Source organism: Oncorhynchus masou, chromosome 1, assembly GCF_036934945.1.
Source record: "Oncorhynchus masou masou isolate Uvic2021 chromosome 1, UVic_Omas_1.1, whole genome shotgun sequence".
Taxonomy (NCBI): Eukaryota; Metazoa; Chordata; class Actinopteri; order Salmoniformes; family Salmonidae; genus Oncorhynchus; species Oncorhynchus masou.
The window spans coordinates 491171-516694 of NC_088212.1; the positions used below are offsets into that span (position 1 = coordinate 491171).

The 25524-nt window shown below is 44.4% G+C and overlaps 2 protein-coding genes across 3 annotated transcripts in view; one reads left to right on the forward strand and one right to left on the reverse strand.

Moving 5' to 3' along the window:
• LOC135507112 (mitogen-activated protein kinase 1) overlaps nucleotides 1-12462 on the reverse strand; it is an 82193-nt gene extending 69731 nt beyond the window's left edge. The window contains exon 1 of the mRNA XM_064926711.1: nucleotides 12051-12462. Coding sequence (XP_064782783.1) covers nucleotides 12051-12196 — 146 coding nt within the window. The 5' untranslated portion in view covers nucleotides 12197-12462. The remainder of the gene's footprint in view (nucleotides 1-12050) is intronic.
• A 5225-nt stretch (nucleotides 12463-17687) lies between these two features.
• Nucleotides 17688-25524, forward strand: part of LOC135507194 (protein RUFY3-like) — a 73223-nt gene continuing 65386 nt past the window's right edge. For both annotated transcript variants that reach the window (XM_064926815.1, XM_064926925.1), the window contains exon 1: nucleotides 17688-18179. In XM_064926815.1, coding sequence (XP_064782887.1) covers nucleotides 17906-18179 — 274 coding nt within the window. In that variant the 5' untranslated portion in view covers nucleotides 17688-17905. The remainder of the gene's footprint in view (nucleotides 18180-25524) is intronic.

Genomic DNA, 25524 nt, shown 5'->3' on the forward strand with positions numbered 1-25524 from the left:
CAGTGTGAATCCTTCCTGTCTGTACAGACCGGCCTAAACCAGTGTGAATCCCTCCTGTCTGTACAGACCGGCCTAAACCAGTGTGAATCCCTCCTGTCTGTACAGACCGGCCTAAACCAGTGTGAATCCCTCCTGTCTGTACAGACCACCCTAAACCAGTGTGAATCCTTACTGTCTGTACAGACCAGCCTAAATCAGTGTGAATCCTTCCTGTCTGTACAGACCAGCCTAAACCAGTGTGAATCCTTCCTGTCTGTACAGACCAGCCTAAACCAGTGTGAATCCCTCCTGTCTGTACAGACCAGCCTAAACCAGTGTGAATCCTTCCTGTCTGTACAGACCAGCCTAAACCAGTGTGAATCCTTCCTGTCTGTACAGACCAGCCTAAACCAGTGTGAATCCTTCCTGTCTGTACAGACCAGCCTAAACCAGTGTGAATCCTTCCTGTCTGTACAGACCAGCCTAAACCAGTGTGAATCCTTCCTGTCTGTACAGACCGGCCTAAATCAGTGTGAATCCTTCCTGTCTGTACAGACCAGCCTAAACCAGTGTGAATCCTTCCTGTCTGTACAGACCAGCCTAAACCAGTGTGAATCCCTCCTGTCTGTACAGACCAGCCTAAACCAGCAGTCTACTTTTCTGTCCTTCCAAAATTAGGAGTAGTACAGAAAAAGACTGTGTTCACACAGGGAAAGGTGAGTGGATGATTAGGGTTAGGGAGGGTTGGTGTGTGTTTGCTCAGTGCAGGAGGGAGGCTGGGAGAGGCAAGCTGGAAAATGCAGAGAGCGTGCCAAGTGCAGTCATGTTGCTCCCTGCCTGCCTGGCTCCACTGAGACGTAGCTTGCATCCCGAATTACACACTTTTCCCTACGTAGGGAACTCCTTTTGACCAGGAACTATAGGGCACAGCCATAGCCTAAACCCTGGCTGTCTCACTTGTTCCTGCAGGAGGGTGGAATTCAAGGAAGCATGCAACTAAAACCTACAATCGCTACCCTTCTCCCTCCCCCTCGCTACCCTTCTCCCTCTCTACCCTTCTCCCTCCCCCCTCTCTCTACCCTTCTCCCTCCCCCCTCTCTCTACCCTTCTCCCTCCCCCCTCTCTCTACCCTTCTCCCTCCCCCCTCTCTCTACCCTTCTCCCTCCCCCTCTCTCTACCCTTCTCCCTCCCCCTCTCTCTACCCTTCTCCCTCCCCCTCTCTCTCACCCCTCTCTACCCTTCTCCTCCCTTCTCCCTCCCCCCTCTCTACCCTTCTCCCTCCCCCCTTCTCCCTCTCTCTCTACCCTTCTCCCTCTCTCTCTACCCTTCTCCCTCCCCTTCTCCTTCTCCCTCTCTACCCTTCTCCCTCTCTACCCTTCTCCCTCTCTACCCTTCTCCCTCTCTACCCTTCTCTCTCTCTACCCTTCTCCCTCTCTCTCTCTACCCTTCTCCCTCTCTCTCTCTACCCTTCTCCCTCTCTCTCTCTACCCTTCTCCCTCTCTCTCTCTACCCTTCTCCCTCTCTCTACCCTTCTCCCTCTCTCTCTCTCTACCCTTCTCCCTCTCTCTACCCTTCTCCCTCTCTCTCTCTCTCTCTACCCTTCTCCCTCTCTCTCTCTCTCTCTCTCTACCCTTCTCCCTCTCGCTCTCTACCCTTCTCCCTCTCTCTCTCTCTCTACCCTTCTCCCTCTCTCTCTCTCTCTCTCTACCCTTCTCCCTCACCCCTCTCTACCCTTCTCCTCCCTTCTCCCTCCCCCCTCTCTACCCTTCTCCCTCCCCCCCTTCTCCCTCTCTCTCTCCCCTTCTCTCTACCCTTCTCCCTCTCTCTCTCTACCCTTCTCCCTCTCTCTCTACCCTTCTCCCTCCCCTTCTCCCTCTCTCTCTCTACCCTTCTCCCTCCCCTTCTCCCTCTCTCTCTCTACCCTTCTCCCTCTCTCTCTCTCTACCCTTCTCCCTCTCTCTCTCTCTACCCTTCTCCCTCTCTCTCTCTCTCTACCCTTCTCCCTCTCTCTCTCTCTCTCTCTCTCTCTACCCTTCTCCCTCTCTCTCTCTCTCTCTCTACCCTTCTCCCTCTCTCTCTCTCTCTCTCTCTACCCTTCTCCCTCTCTCTCTCTCTCTCTCTACCCTTCTCCCTCTCTCTCTCTACCCTTCTCCCTCTCTCTCTCTCTCTCTCTACCCTTCTCCCTCTCTCTCTCTCTCTACCCTTCTCACTCTCTCTCTCTCTCTACCCTTCTCCCTCTCTCTCTCTCTCTACCCTTCTCCCTCTCTCTCTCTCTCTACCCTTCTCCCTCTCTCTCTCTCTACCCTTCTCCTCTCTCTCTCTCTACCCTTCTCCCTCTCTCTCTCTCTACCCTTCTCCCTCTCTCTCTCTCTACCCTTCTCCCTCTCTCTCTACCCTTCTCCCTCTCTCTCTACCCTTCTCCCTCTCCACCCTTCTCCCTCTCCCTCTCTCTCTCTCTACCCTTCTCCCTCCCCTTCTCCCTCTCTCTCTCTACCCTTCTCCCTCCCCTTCTCCCTCTCTCTCTCTACCCTTCTCCCTCTCTCTCTCTCTACCCTTCTCCCTCTCTCTCTCTCTCTCTCTACCCTTCTCCCTCTCTCTCTCTCTCTCTCTCTACCCTTCTCCCTCTCTCTCTCTACCCTTCTCCCTCTCTCTCTCTACCCTTCTCCCTCTCTCTCTCCCTCTCTCTACCCTTCTCCCTCTCTCTCTCTCTCTCTCTCTCTCTCTCTCTCTCTCTCTACTCTTCTCCCCTCTCTCTCTCTCTCTCTCTCTCTCCTCTCTCTCTCTCTACCCTTCTCCCTCTCTCTCTCTCTCTCTCTCTCTACCCTTCTCCCTCTCTCTCTACCCTTCTCCCTCTCTCTCTACCCTTCTCCCTCTCTCTCTCTCTCTCTACCCTTCTCCCTCTCTCTCTCTCTCTACCCTTCTCCCTCTCTCTCTCTCTCTACCCTTCTCCCTCTCTCTCTCTCTCTACCCTTCTCCCTCTCTACCCTTCTCCCTCTCTCTCTACCCTTCTCCCTCTCTCTCTACCCTTCTCCCTCTCCCTCTCTCTCTCTCTACCCTTCTCCCTCTCCCTCTCTCTCTACCCTTCTCCCTCTCCCTCTCCCTCTCTCTCTACCCTTCTCCCTCTCTCTCTCTCTACCCTTCTCCCTCTCTCTCTCTACCCTTCTCCCTCTCTCTCTCTACCCTTCTCCCTCTCTCTCTCTACCCTTCTCCCTCTCTCTCTCTACCCTTCTCCCTCTCTCTCTCTACCCTTCTCCCTCTCTCTCTCTACCCTTCTCCCTCTCTCTCTCTACCCTTCTCCCTCTCTCTCTCTACCCTTCTCCCTCTCTCTCTACCCTTCTCCCTCTCTCTCTCTACCCTTCTCCCTCTCTCTCTCTACCCTTCTCCCTCTCTCTCTCTACCCTTCTCCCTCTCTCTCTCTCTACCCTTCTCCCTCTCTCTCTCTCTCTCTACCCTTCTCTTTCTTCATTACAAACCCTCTTTCTCCCTCCCTTCCGTTTATATCCCTTCTCTCAATTCAATCTCTACCCTTCCATCCCTTGTAACAGAAACTAGAAGAACAGATGGGCCTCCTCACGGTACCCGAGACTAGAAGAACAGATGGGCCTCCTCACGGTACCTGAGACTAGAAGAACAGATGGGCCTCCTCACGGTACCGGAGACTAGAAGAACAGATGGGCCTCCTCACGGTACCCGAGACTAGAAGAACAGATGGGCCTCCTCACGGTACCCGAGACTAGAAGAACAGATGGGCCTCCTCATGGTACCGGAGACTAGAGGAACAGATGGGCCTCCTCACGGTACCTGAGACTAGAAGAACAGATGGGCCTCCTCACGGTACCCGAGACTAGAAGAACAGATGGGTCTCCTCACGGTACCGGAGACTAGAACAGATGGGCCTCCTCACGGTACCTGAGACTAGAAGAACAGATGGGCCTCCTCACGGTACCGGAGACTAGAACAGATGGAACGGTACCTGAGACTAGAACAGATGGGCCTCCTCATGGTACCGGAGACTAGAACAGATGGGTCTCCTCACGGTACCTGAGACTAGAACAGATGGGTCTCCTCACGGTACCTGAGACTAGAACAGATGGGTCTCCTCACGGTACCGGAGACTAGAACAGATGGGTCTCCTCATGGTACCGGAGACTAGAACAGATGGGTCTCCTCACGGTACCTGAGACTAGAACAGATGGTCTCCTCACGGTACCTGAGACTAGAAGAACAGATGGGTCTCCTCACGGTACCTGAGACTAGAACAGATGGTCTCCTCACGGTACCTGAGACTAGAACAGATGGGTCTCCTCACGGTACCTGAGACAATCTTGGTGGGACTTGCAGTGTATGATGCAGACTGCTATTGAGTGAGAGATTCTATTTACATTCTAGACAACACATGTCGACTGCTATTGAGTGAGATTCTATTTACAGTAGATGACATATGTAGATTGCTCTCGAGTAGAGGTCGACTGATTATGATTTTTCAACGCCGATACCGATTATTGGAGGACCAAAAAAGCCGATACCGATTAATTGGACGATTTTTATTTGCAGCGCAAGGGGAATAACTACTCCAAATCTAAATGCGAGTGACGTTTGAAACGGTATTAGTGCACACCCAGCTAATTAGCTAGCCATTTCACATTGGTTACACCAGCCATTAGGTTGAAGTCATAAACAGCGCTGTGCTTGCAAAGAGCTGCTGGCAAAACGCACAAAAGTTTTGTTTGAATGAATGATTACAGGCCTGCTGCTGCTCAGTCAGACTGCTCTATCAAATCAGACTGAATTATAACATAACACACAGAAATACAAGCCTTTTGTCATTAATATGGTCAAATCCGGAAACTACCATTTCGAAAACAGTTTTTTCAATCCAAGATGGCAAAGTAGTTCAGACGTCTTTTGTCCTCGTCTTGTCCCGTATGTATGTATGTATGTATGTATGTATGTATATACACACACATTTACAACTTTTTTCACATTTTTTAAATTTTCCATAAACTCATCTTCAACACTCTCCTGCAACCCGCCTCAACAATTTATATTTATAAAAAAGTATTAATTCCCTCAAATCTGTAATCCTCCAAGAAGCTAGCCAGAAACTCCAAGAAGCAAGCCAGAAACTAGCCAGAAGCTAGCCAGGAGCTAGCCAGAAGCTAATCAGAAGCGAGTTAGCTTCTTTACTGGCAAATCGTTAGTATTCAGCTAACCACGGTTTGTGGTCATCAGCTATCCTTTAGCTCGAAAATCTATCGCCAGTTTTGTACGGCGCAGCGCAGCGCGGCTCAGAACATACTGGACCAATTTTTCTCTCCATGTCCCTGGATTTCAACCGCTAACTCTGGACATTCATACCTGGATCTCACAGCTAGCTAGCTGCTATCCGTGTGACTATCGGCTTTCGTCGATTCCGGAGCAAACATCAATTATTCCGGAGCTAGCCAGCTGAAGAGTTCCATCAATCACTCCTGGGCTGCAGTCACCTATCCGGACCCGTTTTACTGCCTACGCGGAGCCCCACCGGGCCTTCACAACTGGACTGCCGACGTTATCTACCCGAAGGAGTTATCCGGCTGGCTCCTCCGTCCTGACGTTACCTGAACGCCCATCTGCGGCCTGCTAACCATTAGCTGTCTTATCGGCTGCTATCTGAATAGACCTAAAGGACAATTGCTTTTTTTCTATAACTTTATCTATTGTTTTTTTTTTGCGAATTGGATTGATCCCCTCTACCATACGGAACCCCACTAATCCTACCGAAGGAAACGCACGAAGTGGCTAAAAACAGACATCCATCCTATGCTAGCTTGCTACCGATGGCCTGGCTAGCTGTCTAAATCGCCTGGACCCCCAACCAACCTCTCCACTCACCGGACCCTTTTGATCACTCGACTAAGCATGCCTCTCCTTAATGTCAATATGCCTTGTCCATTGCTGTTCTGGTTAGTGTTTATTGGCTTATTTCACTGTAGAGCCTCTAGTCCTGCTCACTATACCTTATCCAACCTATTAGTTCCACCACCCACACATGCAATGACATCTCCTGGTTTCAATGATGTTTCTAGAGACAATATCTCTCTCCTCATCACTCAATACCTAGATTTACCTCCACTGTATTCACATCCTACCATACCTTTGTCTGTACATTATACCTTGATGCTATTTTCTCGCCCCCAGAAACCTCCTTTTACTCTCTGTTCCAGACGTTCTAGACGACCAATTCTTATTGCTTTTAGCCGCACCCTTATTCTACTCCTCCTCTGTTCCTCTGGCGATGTAGAGGTGAATCCAGGCCCTGCAGTGCCTAGCTCCACTCATATTCCCCAGGCGCTCTCTTTTGACGACTTCTGTAACCGTAATAGCCTTGGTTTCATGCACGTTAACATTAGAAGTCTCCTCCCTAAGTTTGTTCTATTCACTGCTTTAGCACACTCTGCCAACCCAGATGTTCTAGCTGTGTCTGAATCCTGGCTGAGGAAGACTACCAAAAATTCTGAAATTTTAATTCCAAACTACAACATTTTCAGACAAGATAGAACTGCCAAAGGGGGCAGTGTTGCAATCTACTGCAAAGATAGCATGCAGAGTTCTGTCCTACTATCCAGGTCTATACCCAAACAATTTGAACTTCTACTTTTAAAAATCCACCTCTCTAAAAACAAGTCTCTCACCGTTGCCGCCTGCAAAACAAAAACATCCTATGGCGTTCTGCATTAGCATCGAACAGCCCCCGTGATATGCAGCTGTTCAGGGAAGCTAGAAAACATTATACACAGGCAGTTAGAAAAGCCAATGCTAGCTTTTTTAAGCAGAAATTTGCTTCCTGCTACACTAAATAAAAAAAGTTCTGGGACACTGTAAAGTCAATGGAGAATAAGAACACCTCCCAGCTGCCCACTGCACTGAAGATAGGAAACACTGTCACCACGGATAAATCCACCATAATTGAGAATTTCATTAAGCATTTTTCTACGGCTGGCCATGCTTTCCACCTGGCTACTCCTACCCCGGTCAACAGCACTGCACCCCCCACAGCAACTCGCCCAAGCCTTCCCCATTTCTCCTTCTCCCAAATCCGTTCAGTTGATGTTCTGGAAGAGCTGCAAAATCTGGACCCCTACAAATAAGCCGGGCTAGACAATCTGGACCCTTTCTTTCTAAAATGATCTGCCGAAATTGTTGCCACCCCTATTACTAGCCTGTTCAACCTCTCTTCCGTGTTGTCTAAGATTCCCAAAGATTGGAAAGCAGCTGCGGTCATCCCCCTCTTCAAAGGGGGGGACACTCTTGACCCAAACTGCTACAGACCTATATCTATCCTACCATGCCTTTCTAAGGTCTTCGAAAGCCAAGTCAACAAACAGATTACCGACCATTTCAAATCTCACCATACCTTCTCTGCTATGCTATCTGGTTTCAGAGCTGGTCATGGGTGCACCTCAGCCACGCTCAAGATCCTAAACGATATCTTAACCGCCATCGATAAGAAACATTACTGTGCAGCCGTATTCATTGATCTGGCCAAGGCTTTCGACTCTGTCAATCACCACATCCTCATCGGCAGACTCGACAGCCTTGGTTTCTCAAATGATTGCCTCGCCTGGTTCACCAACTACTTCTCTGATAGAGTTCAGTGTGTCAAATCGGAGGGTCTGCTGTCCGGACCTCTGGCAGTCTCTATGGGGGTGCCACAGGGTTCAATTCTTGGACCGACTCTCTTCTCTGTATACATCAATGAGGTCGCTCTTGCTGCTGGTGAGTCTCTGATCCACCTCTATGCAGACGACACCATTCTGTATACTTCTGGCCCTTCTTTGGACACTGTGTTAACAACCCTCCAGGCAAGCTTCGATGCCATACAACTCTCCTTCCGTGGCCTCCAATTGCTCTTAAATACAAGTAAAACTAAATGCATGCTCTTCAACCGATCGCTACCTGCACCTACCCGCCTGTCCAACATCACTACTCTGGACGGCTCTAACTTAGAATACATGGACAACTACAAATACTTAGGTGTCTGGTTAGACTGTAAACTCTCCTTCCAGACCCATATCAAACATCTCCAATCCAAAGTTAAATCTAGAATTGGCTTCCTATTTCGCAACAAAGCATCCTTCACTCATGCTGCCAAACATACCCTTGTAAAACTGAACATCCTACCAAACCTCGACTTTGGCGATGTCATTTACAAAATAGCCTCCAATACCCGACTCAACAAATTGGATGCAGTCTATCACAGTGCAATCCGTTTGGTAACCAAAGCCCCATATACTACCCACCATTGCGACCTGTACGCTCTCGTTGGCTGGCCCTCGCTTCATACTCGTCACCAAACCCACTGGCTCCATGTCATCTACAAGACCCTGCTAGGTAAAGTCCCCCCTTATCTCAGCTCGCTGGTCACCATAGCATCTCCCACCTGTAGCACCCGCTCCAGCAGGTATATCTCTCTAGTCACCCCCAAAACCAATTCTTTCTTTGGCCGCCCCTCCTTCCAGTTCTCTGCTGCCAATGATGAGAACGAACTACAAAAATCTCTGAAACTGGAAACACTTATCTCCCTCACTAGCTTTAAGCACCAACTGTCAGAGCAGCTCACAGATTACTGCACCTGTACATAGCCCACCTATAATTTAGCCCAAACAACTACCTCTTTCCCTACAGTATTTATTTATCTTGCTCCTTTGCACCCCATTATTTTTATTTATACTTTGCACATTCTTCCACTGCAAATCTACCATTCCAGTGTTTTACTTGCTATATTGTATTTACTTTGCCACCATGGCCTTTTTTTGCCTTTACCTCCCTTATCTCACCTCATTTGCTCACATCGTATATAGACTTGTTTATACTGTATTATTGACTGTATGTTTGTTTTACTCCATGTGTAACTCTGTGTCATTGTATGTGTCGAACTGCTTTGCTTTATCTTGGCCAGGTCTCAGTTGTAAATGAGAACTTGTTCTCAACTTGCCTACCTGGTTAAATAAAGGTGAAATAAAATAAAATTAAAATAAAAATAAAAAAACGTTTATTATTTCAGTGAAATACGGAACCGTTCGGAATTTTATCTAACCAAGTCTAAATATTCCTGTTACATTGCACAACCTTCAATGTATGTCATGATTACGTAAAATTCTGGCAAATTAGTTTGCAATGAGCCAGGCAGCCCAAACTGTTGCATATACCCTGACTCTGCGCTGACTCTGCGTGCAATGAACGCAAGAGAAATGACACAATTTCACCTGGTTAATAATGCCTGCTAACCTGGATTAGTAGTTATGTTTTTTATAAGATAAGTTTAATACTAGCTAGCAATTTACCTTGGCTTCTACTGCATTGGCGTAACAGCCAGGCTCCTCGTGGAGTGCAATGGTTAGAGCGTTGGACTAGTTAACTGTACGGTCGGATTGGATCCCAAGAGCTGACAAGGTGAAAATCTCTCGTTCTGCCCCTGAACAAAGCAGTTAACCCACAGTTACTAGGCCGTCATTGAAAATAAGACTGTGTTCTTAACTGACTTGCTTAGTTAAATAAAGATATATAAAAAATATACAAAAATATATAATAATAATAAAATAAAAAATAAAGTAAATCGGAGCCAAAAAAAATACAGATTTCCGATTGTTATGAAAACGGCCCTAATTAAATTGGTCATTCCGATTAATCGGTCGACCTCTACTCGAGTGAGATTCTATGTACAGTAGATCACACATGTAGACTGCTATTGAGTGAGAGATTCTATTTACAGTAGATCACACATGTAGACTGCTATTGAGAGAGCGATTCTATTTACAGTAGATGACATATGTAGACTGCTATTGTGTGAGAGATTCTATTTACAGTAGATCACACATGTAGACTGCTATTGAGAGAGCGATTCTATTTACAGTAGATGACACATGTAGACTGCTATTGAGAGAAAGATTATATTTACATTCTAGATGTGATGTTACAAACCAAGTACTATATTACAGTGTCACTACTGTTTATGAAAAGTTAATGAATAACAACTTTATGACCATCTCTCTGCAGACTGGACACCCAGGAAGCAGATTCTCAGTATGATGTATTACTGGACTATTGGTAGTCAGATGGCAATCCTAGAGAAAACTAGTATCACTACTGTAGTTTACAACTGGAGACTAGTGGAGGAGAGAGAACTAGTATCACTACTGAGGTTTACAACTAGTCTCGTGGAGGAGAGAGTAGCTGGTGGTGTTTATACACCATTAACATGGGGTTTAACGGCGGTTGGCCTCCGATCGAAGAAGAAGGTACAGAGCTCAATGCGGTTGCGTCACACCCTCCATTAGGGCTCCACACTTTCAGATCAAGCATTACACTGGCTCTTACACTGCCCCTATACAAACGCCTTCTCGCATCAGCACCCTGATCACCATCTACAATCGATGTCAAGACAACGTGAACGACTGAATTCTGCAGTTGTATGCGTTTTACCGAAACCAGCTTACCAGTAACTCTGAAAATCTAGTTCTCAAGAAAACTTGAAACATTTTAAGGCCTGCTGACAGATTAGGACATTTGATGTTTTAAAAGAAGCATGCAGGCATTGAGTATTTCCTTTCTTAAGAGGCAGACAGCTAGTATCAGCTTGAGCCGTGGTTATTTTTGATAAATCACTCAGTGATAGACATCGCCGACATGTTGGTTTAATGAAAAGTTTATCAAATTAAAGATACATTAATTGTCGAGTCAAAATGATAGGCCATATTTATAAAAAAAAACTGGGTGACATTAAAATAAAACATTTGTCATATGTGCCAAAATAGTGCTGAAACACTTAATTAATGGAATATGAAATGTATCGGCGTTAGAGTTGGCAAAGCCTAGTTGACCCAAGATCAACAAGTAGCAAGACCCTTCACTCACTGGACTAGAAGTAACAAGAGCCTTCACTCACTGGACTAGAAGTAACAAGAGCCTTCACTCACTGGACTAGAATTAATAAAACCCTTCACTCACTGGACTAGAAGTAACAAGACACTTCACTCACTGGACTAGAAGTAACAAGACCCTTCACTCACTGGACTAGAAGTAACAAGACCCTTCACTCACTGGACTAGAAGTAACAAGACCCTTCACTCACTGGACTAGAAGTAGCAAGAGCCTTCCATCACTGGACTAGAAGTAGCAAGAGCCTTCACTCACTGGACTAGAAGTAACAAGAGCCTTCACTCACTGGACTAGAAGTAACAAGAGCCTTCACTCACTGGACTAGAAGTAACAAGAGCCTTCACTCACTGGACTAGAAGTAACAAGAGCCTTCACTCACTGGACTAGAAGTAACAAGAGCCTTCACTCACTGGACTAGAAGTAATAAAACCCTTCACTCACTGGACTAAAAGTAATAAAACACTTCACTCACTGGACTAGAAGTAACAAGAGCCTTCACTCACTGGAATAGAAGTAACAAGAGCCTGCACTCACTGGACTAGAAGTAATAAAACCCTTCACTCACTGGACTAGAAGTAATAAAACACTTCACTCACTGGACTAGAAGTAATAAAACACTTCACTCACTGGACTAGAAGTAATAAAACACTTCACTCACTGGACTAGAAGTAATAAAACACTTCACTCACTGGACTAGAAGTAATAAAACACTTCACCCACTGGACTAGAAGTAACAAGAGCCTTCACTCACTGGACTAGAAGTAACAAGAGCCTTCACTCACTGGACTAGAAGTAACAAGAGCCTTCACTCACTGGACTAGAAGTAATAAAACCCTTCACTCACTGGACTAGAAGTAATAAAACCCTTCACTCACTGGACTAGAAGTAACAAGACCCTTCACTCACTGGACTAGAAGTAACAAGAGCCTTCACTCACTGGACACAATATCAACACAATATCAACACAATATCAACACAGCAACAAATGTATCAAAACCAGAGATTCCATGTTACAATGTGTCAGTTAAGATAAGAGTTAGGCAGATAATTCTAGACAGTCTACAAAAGTAACCAACCCTGGTTTATGAACGTCAGTAACGATGAGAGGCTACATGTCTGCCGTTATGGTATGCTACGGAAATATTTCTTACCACACCATTCCATAGGCGCCCTCGCCAATATAGGAGAGATTGTGGTAGCGAGGGCCGACATCGAAGGCCTGTCCTCGGACTAACTCAGCGCCAGATCCGGGGTTGGGGCCGCTGCCAGCACTGGCAGATACTGCTGCTGTCGCCATTGTGAAAACTAGCTGGATTTTTAACGCGTTCTCCACAGCCAAAAATAAAGGGAAAATACGAAAAGTCAACGCTGTAATAACGTTATACAACACAGTGAGACTTTATGAAGTCCTCAGTAACGGCGAAAGAGAGTAAGAAAAGTAATTTGTCCGCTCCTCGGCGCTATAACATGTACAAAGCCTGATTCCACTGACTGCAGTCTGCTAGCTACTGCAAGAGCATGGGTGTATTCATTTACGACGATTCTGTTGCGAAATTTTTGGTCTGTTGCAAAACCTTTTGCAACCTGTTGCAAAACCTTTTGCAACAGAAAGCGTTTACTCCCAACGTAAAACGTTTTGCAACGAAAACGAGGGCTTCTATTTGACACATTCAGATAGGCCCCTCCCCGTTTCCTTCCGTTTGCTCTGTTTGCTTCTTAGACGCGGTAAACGGTTTCCGTTGCAAGACGTAATGAATACACAGAGCTGAGCCGAGGCTGCTGCAGGAAATAACGGAGTGCGTCATGTGATCAAGGAGGCAAGACAAGATCGACAACCTCGCTATGAGAAGATCTTTAACATCACCCGGATAAATCAAACTCATTATAACACAAATTACCTTTGTCTACAGATTAGGCCCATGAGGATGAAGATTACTAGGCACAACCCTTTAGAATAATATCAGATATTCTTACATGCAGGTCTATATTTATTGCATGACTGCAAATTATAGATTGACATGAATTGCCTACAACCACTGTTGTCCATAATGAGTATGTATTATTGTGGATTATCATGATGATAATCTGAGTATGTATTATTGTGGATTATCATGATGATAATCTGAGATTATTGAATCATTATGAGGGGTTAATCTCTGATCTTCAGATTGAGGCAGTTGGCAGTTCCTGGAGTGCAGTGCCAGGAAAATAACCTCTCACTCAACGTCAACAAAACAAAGGAGCTGATCGTGGACTTCAGGAAACAGCAGAGGGTGCACCCCCCTATCTACATCAACCGGACCGAGGTGGAGAAGGTGGAAAGTTTAAAATTCCTCTGTGTACGCATCACGGACAAACTGAAATGGTCCACCCACACAAACAGTGTGGTGAAGAAGGCACAACCTCAGGAGGTTGAAGAAATTTGTCTTTGCACCTAAAACCCTCACAAACTTTAACAGATGCACAATTGAGAGCATCCTGTCGGGCTATATCACTGTCTGGTACGACAACTGTCCAACTCATCCCCAGGGGCAAACTACCTGCCCTCCAGGACACCTACAGCACCCGATGTCACAGGAAGGCCAAAAAGATCATCAAGGAGCACAACCACCCAAGCCATTGCCTGTTTACCCCGCCATACAATATTCTACTGTATTTTAGTATATGGCGCTCCGACATTGCTCGTCCAAATATTTATATTTTCTAAATTCATCATTCCTTTACTTAGATGTGTGTGTATTGTTGTGAAATTGTTAGATATTACTGCTAGAAACACAAGCATTTCGTTACACCTGCAATAACATCTGCTAAACATGTGACAAATAACATTTGATTTTGATTGGGCATTGATCTTTTTTCTTACAGATCTCAGAGGAAAAACTATTTCCACTTCAACCCGTCAATAGATGAATGACCCTGTCCAGAAACAGCTCCTAGATAGGCCTACTTGTGTAGATCTGAGTGGATTGGACAGGTATAAGAAACACGGATGTTGCCCCACCTTGCCCTCAAATATACAAGGTGGAAGTTCTGCCATAATGCTTATTATTCTCTCAGATCTACCACTATCTAGGACCTAGTAAGGGTCTCAGATCTACCACTATCTAGGACCTAGGAAGGGTCTCAGATCTACCACTATCTAGGACCTAGGAAGGGTCTCAGATCTACCACTATCTAGGACCTAGGAAGGGTCTCAGATCTACCACTATCTAGGACCTAGGAAGGGTCTCAGATCTACCACTATCTAGGACCTAGGAAGGGTCTCAGATCTACCACTATCTAGGACCTAGGAAGGGTCTCAGATCTACCACTATCTAGGACCTAGGAAGTATCTCAGATCTACCAGTACCTAGGACAGGTCTATGTTTGTCTACCAGTACTTAAGACATAGCCTGGGTCTATGGTTGTCTGAACAGTATAGTGGTCACAGAGAAAATGTGGCATTTTCTGCTGTCTGCGACTAAATTGGAAAACAAACATAAAGGTAGAAGAATGAATGTGGTCAAAGTGACAGGTATTGTGGTTGTTTGTGCGATGGTCATTATGACCAAACAGTTCTATTTTTGTTTCATCAGACCAGAGGACATTTCTTCACAATGTACGATCTTTGTCCCCATGTGCAGTTGCAAACCGTAGTCTGGCTTTTTTATGGTGGTTTCGGAGCAGTGGCTTCTTCCTTGCTGAGCGGCCTTTCAGGTTATGTCGATATAGGACTCGTTTACTGTGGATATAGATACTTTTACCTGTTTCCTCCAGTATCTTCACAAGGTCCTTTCCTGTTCTGGGATTAATTTGCACTTTTCACACCATCTCTAGGAGACAGAACGCATCTACGTCCTGAGCGGTATGACGGCTGGGTGGTCCCATGGTGTTTATACTTGCGCGCTATTGTTTGTACAGATAAACGTGGTACCTTCAGGTGTTTGTAAATTGCTCCCAAGGATGAACCAGACTTGTGGAAGTCTACACATTTTTTTTGAGGTCTTGGCTCATTTCTTTTGATTTTCCCATGATGTCAAGCAAAGAGGCACTGAGTTTGAAGGTAGGCCTTGAAAGACATCCACAGGTACACCTCCAATTGACTCAAATGATGTCAATTAGCCTATCAGAAGCTTCTATAGCCATGACATAATTTTCTGTAATTTTCCAAGCTGTTTACAGGCACAGTCAACTTAGTGTATATAAACATCTGACCCACTGGAATTGTGATACAGTGAATTATAAGTGAAATAATCTGTCTGTAAACAATTGTTGGAAAAATGACTTGCGTCATGCACAAAGTAGATGTCCTAACCGACATGCCAAAACTATAGTTTATTAACAAGAAATTTGTGGAGTGGTTGAAAAACGAGTTAATGACTCCAACCTAAGTGCATGTTAACTTCAACTGTATATAGTATGGTGTGTACAGATAGTATAGACAGTATATTGATAGAAAGGTGTTTACAGCAGTAGGTATATAGGATGGTGTGTACAGATAGTATAGACAGTATATTGATAGAAAGGTGTTTACAGCAGTAGTTATATAGGATGGTGTGTATAGACAGTATAGACAGTAGTTATATAGGATGGTGTGTATAGACAGTAGGTATATAGGTTTGTGTGTATAGACAGTATATTGATAGAAAGGTGTTTACAGCAGTAGTTATATAGGATGGTGTGTAAAGACAGTATATTGATAGAAAGGTGTTTACAGCAGTAGTTATATAGGATTGTGTGTATAGACAGTATATGAATAGATTAGGTGTGGACAGCAGTAGTTATATAGGATGAGCCCTGACTAGAATACACTATATACATATGAAGTGGGTAAAACAGTATGTAAACATGATTAAAGTGACCAGTGTTGAATGACTATGTATATAGGGCAGCAGCCTCTAAGGTGCAGGGTAGAGTACCGTGTGGTAGCCAGCTAGTAACAGTGTCTAAAGTTCAGGGCAGGTTACTGGGTACAGTGTGTGGGGGCTGTGCTTTGGCAAAGTGGGTGGGGTTATATCCTTCCTGTTTGGCCCTGTCCGGGAGTGTCCTCGGATGGGGCTACAGTGTCTCCTGACCCCTCCTGTCTCAGCCTCCAGTATTTATGCTGCAGTAGTTTATGTGTCGGGGGGCTGGGGTCAGTCTGTTATATCTGGAGTACTTCTCCTGTCCTATTCGGTGTCCTGTGTGAATCTAAGTGTGCGTTCACTAATTCACTCCTTCTCTCTTTCTTTCTCTCTCTTGGAGGACCTGAGCCCTAGGACCATGCCCCAGGACTATCTGACATGATGACTCCTTGCTGTCCCCAGTCCACCTGGCCGTGCTGCTGCTCCAGTTTCAACTGTTCTGCCTTATTATTATTCCACCATGCTGGTCATTTATGAACATTTGAACATCTTGGCCATGTTCTGTTATAATCTCCACCCGGCACAGCCAGAAGAGGACTGGCCACCCCACATAGCCTGGTTCCTCTCTAGGTTTCTTCCTAGGTTTTGGCCATTCTAGGGAGTTTTTCCTAGCCACGGTGCTTCTACACCTGCATTGCTTGCTGTTTGGTGTTTCAGGCTGGGTTTCTGTACAGCACTTTGAGATATCAGCTGATGTACGAAGGGCTATATAAATAAATTTGATTTGATTTACAGGCTGGATAGTGGTGACTATTTAACAGTCTAATGGCCTGGAGATAGAAGCTATTTTTCAGCCTCTCAGGTCCAAGCTTCGATTCACCTGTACTTCCTCTGCCTTCTGATGGTACTGGGAGAACAGGCTGTGGCTCAGGTGGCTGAGGTCCTTCCTGTGAGTGATGTGTTGAGTGAGTGAGTGAGTGAGTGAGTGAGTGAGTGAGTGCCTGCCTGCCTGCCTGCCTGCCTGCCTGCCTGCCTGCCTGCCTGCCTGCCTGCCTGCCTGCCTGCCTGCCTGCCTGCCTGCCTGCCTGCCTGCCTGCCTGCCTGCCTGCCTGCCTGCCTGCCTGCCTGCCTGCCTGCCTGCCTGCCTGCCTGCCTGCCTGCCTGCCTGCCTGCCTGCCTGCCTGCCTGCCTGCCTGCCTATGAAAGGTCCAATGGGTGAAGACCGTCAATCCGTTAGTAGTTCAATTCCACCCATGTCAACGTAATTTACCTAATGTGAGTCTCATTTCATACAAGCACATTTGTTTCCACAACGGAGGAGGACGTGAGGAGTCGAGCAAAACTAATTGAGATTCTCCCCTATAGACGAGATCTTGGGACTCATGGCTGCATTTCCACAGGCAGCCCAATTCTGATGTTTTTTCTACTAATTGGTCTTTCGACCAATCACAGCAGTGCTTTTCACAGCAGCGCTTTTTTCAAAGCTGATATGATTGTTTAAAAGAACAATTTGTGAAAAGAATATCAGATTTGGGCTGCCCATGTAAACTAATGGTGTAAAAGCAACCATGAAGGCCTATTGAGTGCTGCTTTTCACCCGAGGGCGCTAAGATATCAAACTATGAAAAACAATCTCAGCTGCATCAAATGTTATTGGATTGACATTTTTAAATGAATAACACAAGTTTTTAATTGAATTATATAATATAAGTAATTTTATTACATAAATAAATATCCTGTCTACTGTGTACTCTGATCGGCTCACATATGCAATTTATATGTATATATTCTCTGCATTATACAGGCCTCCTTTTTTAAATAGTTTTTAAACATTTCATAAACACAAAAACCCTCGTAATAAAGTTGTGTTTTAATGCATTTCATTGGTGTAAAATGTTTCGGCAATGAGGTTTCTTTATGACAGCTATGCGTCACGTTTTGTGTACGTCATAGCCTGCACTGCGATTCTTTGAAGTTCATTAGATACGGGTTTTGTGGAGACTGGACTGCAGAATTATACAGAAAAACTGCAAGTTGCAGAAAAATAAATGATCTATTAAATCTTTCGTGTAAGAAAGAAGTGAACGAACGAAGTGTATATCCGTCATGCGCTAGTAGTTTGCTACAATATTGCTTTTGCACTGCTTTATTTTGGAAACGAGTCATATGAGTTTGAAGTGAAGATGGCCGAGGGGAGGCTGATATCATCGTACCCTTTTCAGGATCCACAACTTTCACAAAGTTTGGACGCCACGGGGGACGCTGACAGGTTACATATTCAAGCTAAAAACGGACATGTTGCTGGCACCCCGGATGAGTCTTTCTCTCCGACGTCGGTCATTTATTTTAAAGAGGCGCTCAGTTCGGCCAACATCCGATTTGCAAAGACTGGACTGTCATCTCCCATTCCTGTTCAATATGAGTTCAATATCGAAAGAATGTCCAACAAAACGAAAAGTGAGTTTCAATAAATGTAATAATTTGGGTCTATAGTTAGAGTCTATAGGTGGCTAGGTTACCTCCTAGAGGCTGTAGGTGGCTAGGTTACCTCCTAGAGGCTATAGGTGGCTAGGTTACCTCCTAGAGGCTATAGGTGGCTAGGTTACCTCCTAGAGGCTATAGGTGGCTAGGTTACCTCCTAGAGGCTATAGGTGGCTAGGTTACCTCCTAGAGGCTATAGGTGGCTAGGTTACCTCCTAGAGGCTATAGGTGGCTAGGTTACCTCCTAGAGGCTATAGGTGGCTAGGTTACCTCCTAGAGGCTATAGGTGGCTAGGTTACCTCCTAGAGGCTATAGGTGGCTAGGTTACCTCCTAGAGGCTATAGGTGGCTAGGTTACCTCCTCGAGTCAGATGAACACCTCTGGTCAGCTAATTCTGTGTAACCATGTCAGTAGTTGGTGTTGTGATGTAGCTGGTTATCTAGGTAGTCATGTTAGCTAGCTTGTTGTCTATGCTGGTTGTTTGCATACCTGATGTGTATAATGTAAGGGAACAATACATGTTGTGGATAATATTTACAGAGTAGGTGAGGTCCATTCCTGAATGGTTGATCAGATTACATTGCAGCCTCAAAAGCGTTTTTGAGATCAAAGCGGGCCACGTTTGCAAATGTTTTGCAAATAATTGCTGGTGAGTTATTGCCCAGGTATAGCACATTTTTGGTAATTAATGAGAACCCCTCAAGTCATGGTGTGTGCATCACAGGCGGGTGTGTCAGTGGGCCGTTGCCAGAGAAGAGAGAGACATTTGCGCAGCAGGTAAACTGATATACAACAGACTAACTCGATAATCAGCCAAACTACAATGTTTTGAATGGTTCTCGCTATTTAACCATTAGCATGCATTAATGTCATTGTTTTAGTCCTATGTCCTAAAAAATATTCTAACATGCTGACAAGGTGTGCCATCACGCACATGTTGATTTTGTCCACCCACACCAGACACGATCAGGACATGGAGGTTGAAATATCAAAACCAACTTTGAACCAACTATATTAATTGGAGGACAGGTCGAAAAACATTTAACATTCATGTAAATTTAGCTGGCTAGTATGCTGTTGCTAGCTAATTTGTCCTGGGATAAAAACATTGGGTTGTTATTTTACCTGAAATGCACAAGGTCCTCTACTCTGACAATTAATCCACAGATAAAAGTTTTCTTCTAGTAATCTCTCCTCCTTTAGGCTTCTTTGTCTTTGGACTTTAAATGGCGGTTGACAACCAACTTTAAGGTGCATCACCGACTGGAGTGTGGCCCTCAGTTCATCTTTCAATCACCCATATTGGTATATTCTCCTTAAAACCAATGAGATGGAAGAGGCGGGACTTGCAGCGCATCATGTGTCTCAAATGATGTATTTTAGCACCTGGCCATGCAGGCGCTCTCGAGCAATTTGGATGAAATTATTGAATAACATGTATACTCAGCAACAAAAAAAAGGTCCTTTCACTGCCAACTGTGTTTATTTTCAGCAAACTTAACGTGTAATTATTTGTATGAACATGACAAGACTCAACAACTGAGACATAAACTGAATAAGTTCCACAGACATGTGACTAACAGAAATGGAATAATGTGTCCCTGAATAAAGGAGGGGTCAAAAGTAACAGTCAGCATCTGGTGTGGCCACCAGCTACATTAAGTGCTGCAGTGCATCTCCTCATCTTGGACTGCACCAGATCTGCCAGTTCTTGCTGTGAGATGTTACCCGCTCTCCCACCAAGGCACCTGCAAGTTCACACAGACGTTCCCTGTAACGCACAGTGTAGAGATTGCCTGCAATGACAATAAGCTCAGTCCGATGATGCTGTGACACACCGCCCCAGACCATGACGGACCCTCCACCTCCAAATTAATCTTTCTCCAGAGTACAGGCCTCGGTGTAACGCTCATTCTTTCGACGATAAATGCGAATCCAACAAAACTGTGACTCGTCAGTGAAGAGCACTCTTTGCTAGTCCTGTCTGGTCCAGCGATGGTGGGTTTGTTCCCGTAGGAGACGACGTTGCTGGTGATGTAAGGCAGGTCCTCACCAGACAACAGGCCCACAAGCCCTCAGTCCAGCCTCTCTCAGCCTATTGAGGACAGTCTGAGCACTGATGACAGTAGGGATTGTGCGTTCCTGGTGTTTCTCGGGCAGTTGTTGTTGCCATCCTGTATCTGTCCCGCAGGTGTGATGTTCGGATGTACCGATCCTGTGCAGGTGTTGTTACACGTGGTTTGCCACTGCGAGGACGATCAGCTGTCCGTCCTGTCTCCCTGTAGCGCTGTCTTAGGCGTCTCACAGTACGGACATTGCAATTTATTGCCCTGGCCACATCTGCAGTCCTCATGCCTCCTTGCAGCATGCCTAAGGCACGTTCATGCAGATGAGCAGGGACCCTTGGCATCTTTCTTTTGGTGTTTGTCAGAGTCAGTAGAAAGGCCTCTTTAGTGTCCTAAGTTTTCATAACTGTGACCTTAATTGCCTACCGTCTGTAAGCTGTCAGCATCTTAACGACCGTTCCACAGGTGCATGTTCATTAATTGTTTATGGTTCATTGAACAAGCATGGGAAACAGGGTTTAAACCCTTTACAATGAAGATCTGTTAAGTTTTATGGATTTTTACGAATTATCTTTGAAAGACAGGGTAATGAAAAGAGACTTGTTTTTTTGCCGAGTTTGTGTACATTTATTTAGCAAAGTTAGCACTCGTAACACAAGTGGTGTGGTAGCCTAATTGACAAAAATCCTACGCTGTCAAGATCTCCCCTGAACTCTGAATATTTTAACCTTACAAATAGATAAATATCTTAGTTCGCTAACTCGCCCATCTTAACCATTTGATCCCTGGTTCATTGAAGGAGGGAATTGTTTGGGGCTGACCCCCATTTAGGGTGACTTGTCGATTGTTTCGTCGATCGGCTGTTGGTCGACTGAGTTTTTATTGTCAAGCAGTTGTAAAGAAAATCTATGGCACATGTCTTGATTGACACTTGTCTCAGTGGACTGATCCATTGCGGAGGCCCGTCTCAGTGGACTGATCCATTGCGGAGGCCCGTCTCAGTGGACTGATCCATTGCGGAGGCCCGTCTCAGTGGACTGATCCATCGCGGAGGCCCGTCTCAGTGGACTGATCCATTGCGGAGGCCCGTCTCAGTGGACTGATCCATTGCGGAGGCCCGTCTCAGTGGACTGATCCATTGCGGAGGCCCGTCTCAGTGGACTGATCCATCGCGGAGGCCCGTCTCAGTGGACTGATCCATTGCGGAGGCCCGTCTCAGTGGACTGATCCATTGCGGAGGCCCGTCTCAGTGGACTGATCCATTGCGGAGGCCCGTCTCAGTGGACTGATCCATCGCGGAGGCCCGTCTCAGTGGACTGATCCATCGCGGAGGCCCGTCTCAGTGGACTGATCCATCGCGGAGGCCACGGGAATTGCACACCAGTAGTACAGTTAATTCCCATTATTTCTAATCTACTTTTGTTACTATAAAATCTGTTAATGCATTCAATATTTTATTATTAGTCCTACAGTTCTGATGATTGGAGTATGAATAGAAGTAGGCCTAGTCTACCTGGCCTGTGTGCAAATGTAGGCTTCTAAATGTGCCCATTTGGGGATCTGAGGGTATGTCTGATTTGGCTTAACGCACCACCACTAATGAGTTGTGGAGCTTCCCAAAGTAATTTTTTCTTCACCTCACACAGCAACTAAACAAAGTCTGTTTTTACATCCATTGAGAATTTAATGACCGTAAAAAGAGGCCCGTAGGTCCAATAGAATGGTTTGAGACGGGAATAATATATTGAATGCAGTAACAGAAATTACAGTAACCAAACATTGTAGACGAGAAATGATAGGAATTCAATGTAAATATATTACTGATGATGAATGTAATGGGGAATTGATAGACACTAACATCAGATAACCACTCGCCCACACAGCGCCATCTACCTGGTACAATTGAACCCGGCTTTCATCCGTATAGAGCTTCTCCAGAGTGCCGGTGACCATCGACGGTGAGCATTTGCCCACTGAAGTTGGTTACGTTGCCAAACTGCAGTCAGGTCCAGACCCTGACGACGAGCACGCAGATGAGCTTCCCCGAGACTGCAGAAATGATTTGGTTGTGCAAACCCACATTTACGTCAGCTTTCTGGGTGGCTGGTCTCAGACAATCCCGCAGCTGAAGAAGATGGATGTGGAGGTCCTGGGTTGGCGTGGTTACACGTGTTCTGTGGTTGAGGGTTTTGGATGTTCTGCCAAATTCTTTTAATGACGTTGGAGGTGGCTTATGGTAGAGGAATTAACATTTAAATTCTCTGGCAAATGTTCATGCAGTGAGCCAATTGCACGCTCCCGCAACTTGAGACATCTGTGGCATTGTGTTGTGACAAAACTGCACATTTTACCGCCCTTTTATTGTCCCCAGCACAAGTTGCACCTGTGTAATGATCATGCTGTAATAATCAGCTTCTTGAAATGTCACACCTGTCAGGTAGATGGATTATGTTGGCGAAGGAGAAATGCTCACTAACAGGGATGTTAACAAATTTCTCAAAAAAATCAGCATATGTGGGAACTCCTTCAAGACTGAAAGAATCTAAAAATGTATTTGGATTTGTTTAACACTTCTTTTTGGTTACTACATGATTCCATATGTGTTATTTCATAGTTTTGATGTCTTCACTATTATTCTACAATGTAGAAAATAGTAAAAATAAAAACCCTTGAATGAGGTGTTCTAAAACTTTTGACCGCTAGTGTAATTGGTGTTTTGATACAGGCTAGATGTAGCTGGATGGTCTGACCGAGCTCTGCAGTTCCTCTGTGGAGATGGGAGAACCTTTCCGAAGGACAACCATCTCTCTTCAGCACTCCACCAATCAAGCCTTTATGGTAGAGTGTCCATACGGAAACCACTCCTCAGTAAAGATGACAGCCCGCTTGGGGTTTGCCAAAAGGCACCCAAAGTACTCGCACACGATGAGAAACAAGATTCGCTGGTCTGATGAAATCAAGATTGAATTCTTTGGCCTGAAAGCCAAGTGTCACATCTGGAGGAAACCTGGCACCACCCCTACGGTGAAGCATGGTGGTGGCAGCATCATGCTGTGGGGATGTTTTTCAGCCGCAGGGACTGGGAGACTAGTCAGGATCGAGGTAATGGTGCAAAGTACAGAGAAATCCTTGCTGAAAACATGCTCAGGACCTCACAACCCTACTTATATAAATGTGATATTTCTGTTTTTTAATTTGAGAAATTAGCCAACATTTCTAAAAACCAATTTTTGCTTTGTCAAAATGGGGTGTAGATTGATCGGGGGGAAAAACATTTTATTAATTTTAGAATAAGGCTGTAACAATTTGGAAAAAGTCACGGGGTCTGAATACTTTGAGGTGACAGGTTGGATGCTGAACATTTGATAGCTTTTTTTTTAACTGAACTTCTGTGATCTAACAAGGATGCAAACTAGTCACCTTTCGGTGAATTTTTCCATTTTGAATCCAAGAAAGTGTGATGGACCTAGCATTGTTTAGTATCTTGCTAGCTGGGTCGAATTTAACGTTAGCTAGCTGGGAAATGTTGAGCCACATTAGACAATTTATCTGATGAAATAAATGAGTTTATGGTGTGAAAATTGGCTTGCTAATAAGGTCAGATGAGCTAACGTTAGTAACCTAACCAATTCGCTATAGTATTAACTGGTAACATTTATACGACTAGAGGATCTAGATATTTTTTCTATCCTCTCTGGATTAAAACCAAATTATGATAAATGTACCATATTACGTATTGGATCACTAAAAAATGCACGTTTTACATTACCATGTAGTTTATCAATAGTTACCATGGAGTTTACCAATAGTTACCATGTAGTTTACCAATAGTTACCATGTAGTTTACCAATAAAATGGTCTGACGGAGATGTGGACATAGTCGGTATACAAATCCCAAAAGAAATAAACGATCTCAGTCCAATAAATGTTTATAGAAGGTTAACAAAAATAGATAAGATCTTGCTACCACGGAAAGGAAAATACCTGTCTATTTGTGTAAAAATCACCCTGATTAACTCTTTAGTCATATCACAGTTTACCTAGTTGCTTATGGTTTTGCCTCCACCTAGTGACCTGCTTTTTAAATTATATGAACAAAACATATTCAATTTTATTTGGAATGGCAAGACAGACAAAATGAAAAGGGCCTATTTATATAAGGAATATGAATTCGGGGGGCAGAAATGATTAAATATTAAAGCATTAGACCTCTCAGTAAAGGCATCAGTCCTACAAAAGTTATACTTAAATCCAAACTGGTTCTCTAGTAAATTGGTATGAATGTCTCATCCTATGTTCAAGAATGGCCTTTTCCCCTTTATTCAACTACAACTGCTAATTTTCGTTATTTGAAATGGAAATAATCTCCAAAATATCATTATTTTTTAAACACATCTTGTAAAGTTAGTTGCAATGTCAGTTTAATCCACCTGAAAAGACAGAACAAACATATAACAAATATTGTGGTTAAACTCAAATAGATTTTTTTAAACGTATTTTTCGATGAAATGTTTAAAAATTATATAATTTGAGTGAATGATATCATAAATAGGACTGATGGAGGGTTGTCACACATGCAGCTAACACAGACATATGGAAATGTCTGCTCTACCCAAAATTACAACCAACTAATTGCAGCATTACCACAAAATGGAAGAGGCATGTTAATGGGAAAAAGGTAAGGAACTTGTATGTCGGCCCTGTATTTAAAGAACATAATTGGTTAAAGAAAAGTGTGATAAATAATAACATATACCAATTTCATTTAAGGACCAAAAAACTGACAGCTGTGCCATTTAAATGGCTAAATAGTTGGGAAGAGATTTTCGATGTACCCATTCCATGGCACATAGTTTATGAATTGATACGCAAAACAACACCGGATTCAAAACTTCAAATTTTTCAATATAAATTTCTATACAAAATTCTTGCAACCAATAGAATGGTAAATGTATGGGGGATACAGTCTTCCCAGCTCTGCAGATTCTGCTGTGAGGAGGCAGAGTCATTGGATCATTTATTTAGGTATTGTCCATATGGATCTCGTTTTTGGTCACAGGTCCAGGAATGGCTGAAGAATTGCAACATTTGCCTAGAACTAACACTACAGATACTGGGTGATTTGAAAAGCCATAGTCAATCAATCAATAATATAATAATTATTTTAGCAAAAATGTTTTTTTAATTTACAATCTGTAGAAGCTATGAGAATAGGAAGGTTCAATTATTTTGTGAAGCAAAACAGCACAGTTGGA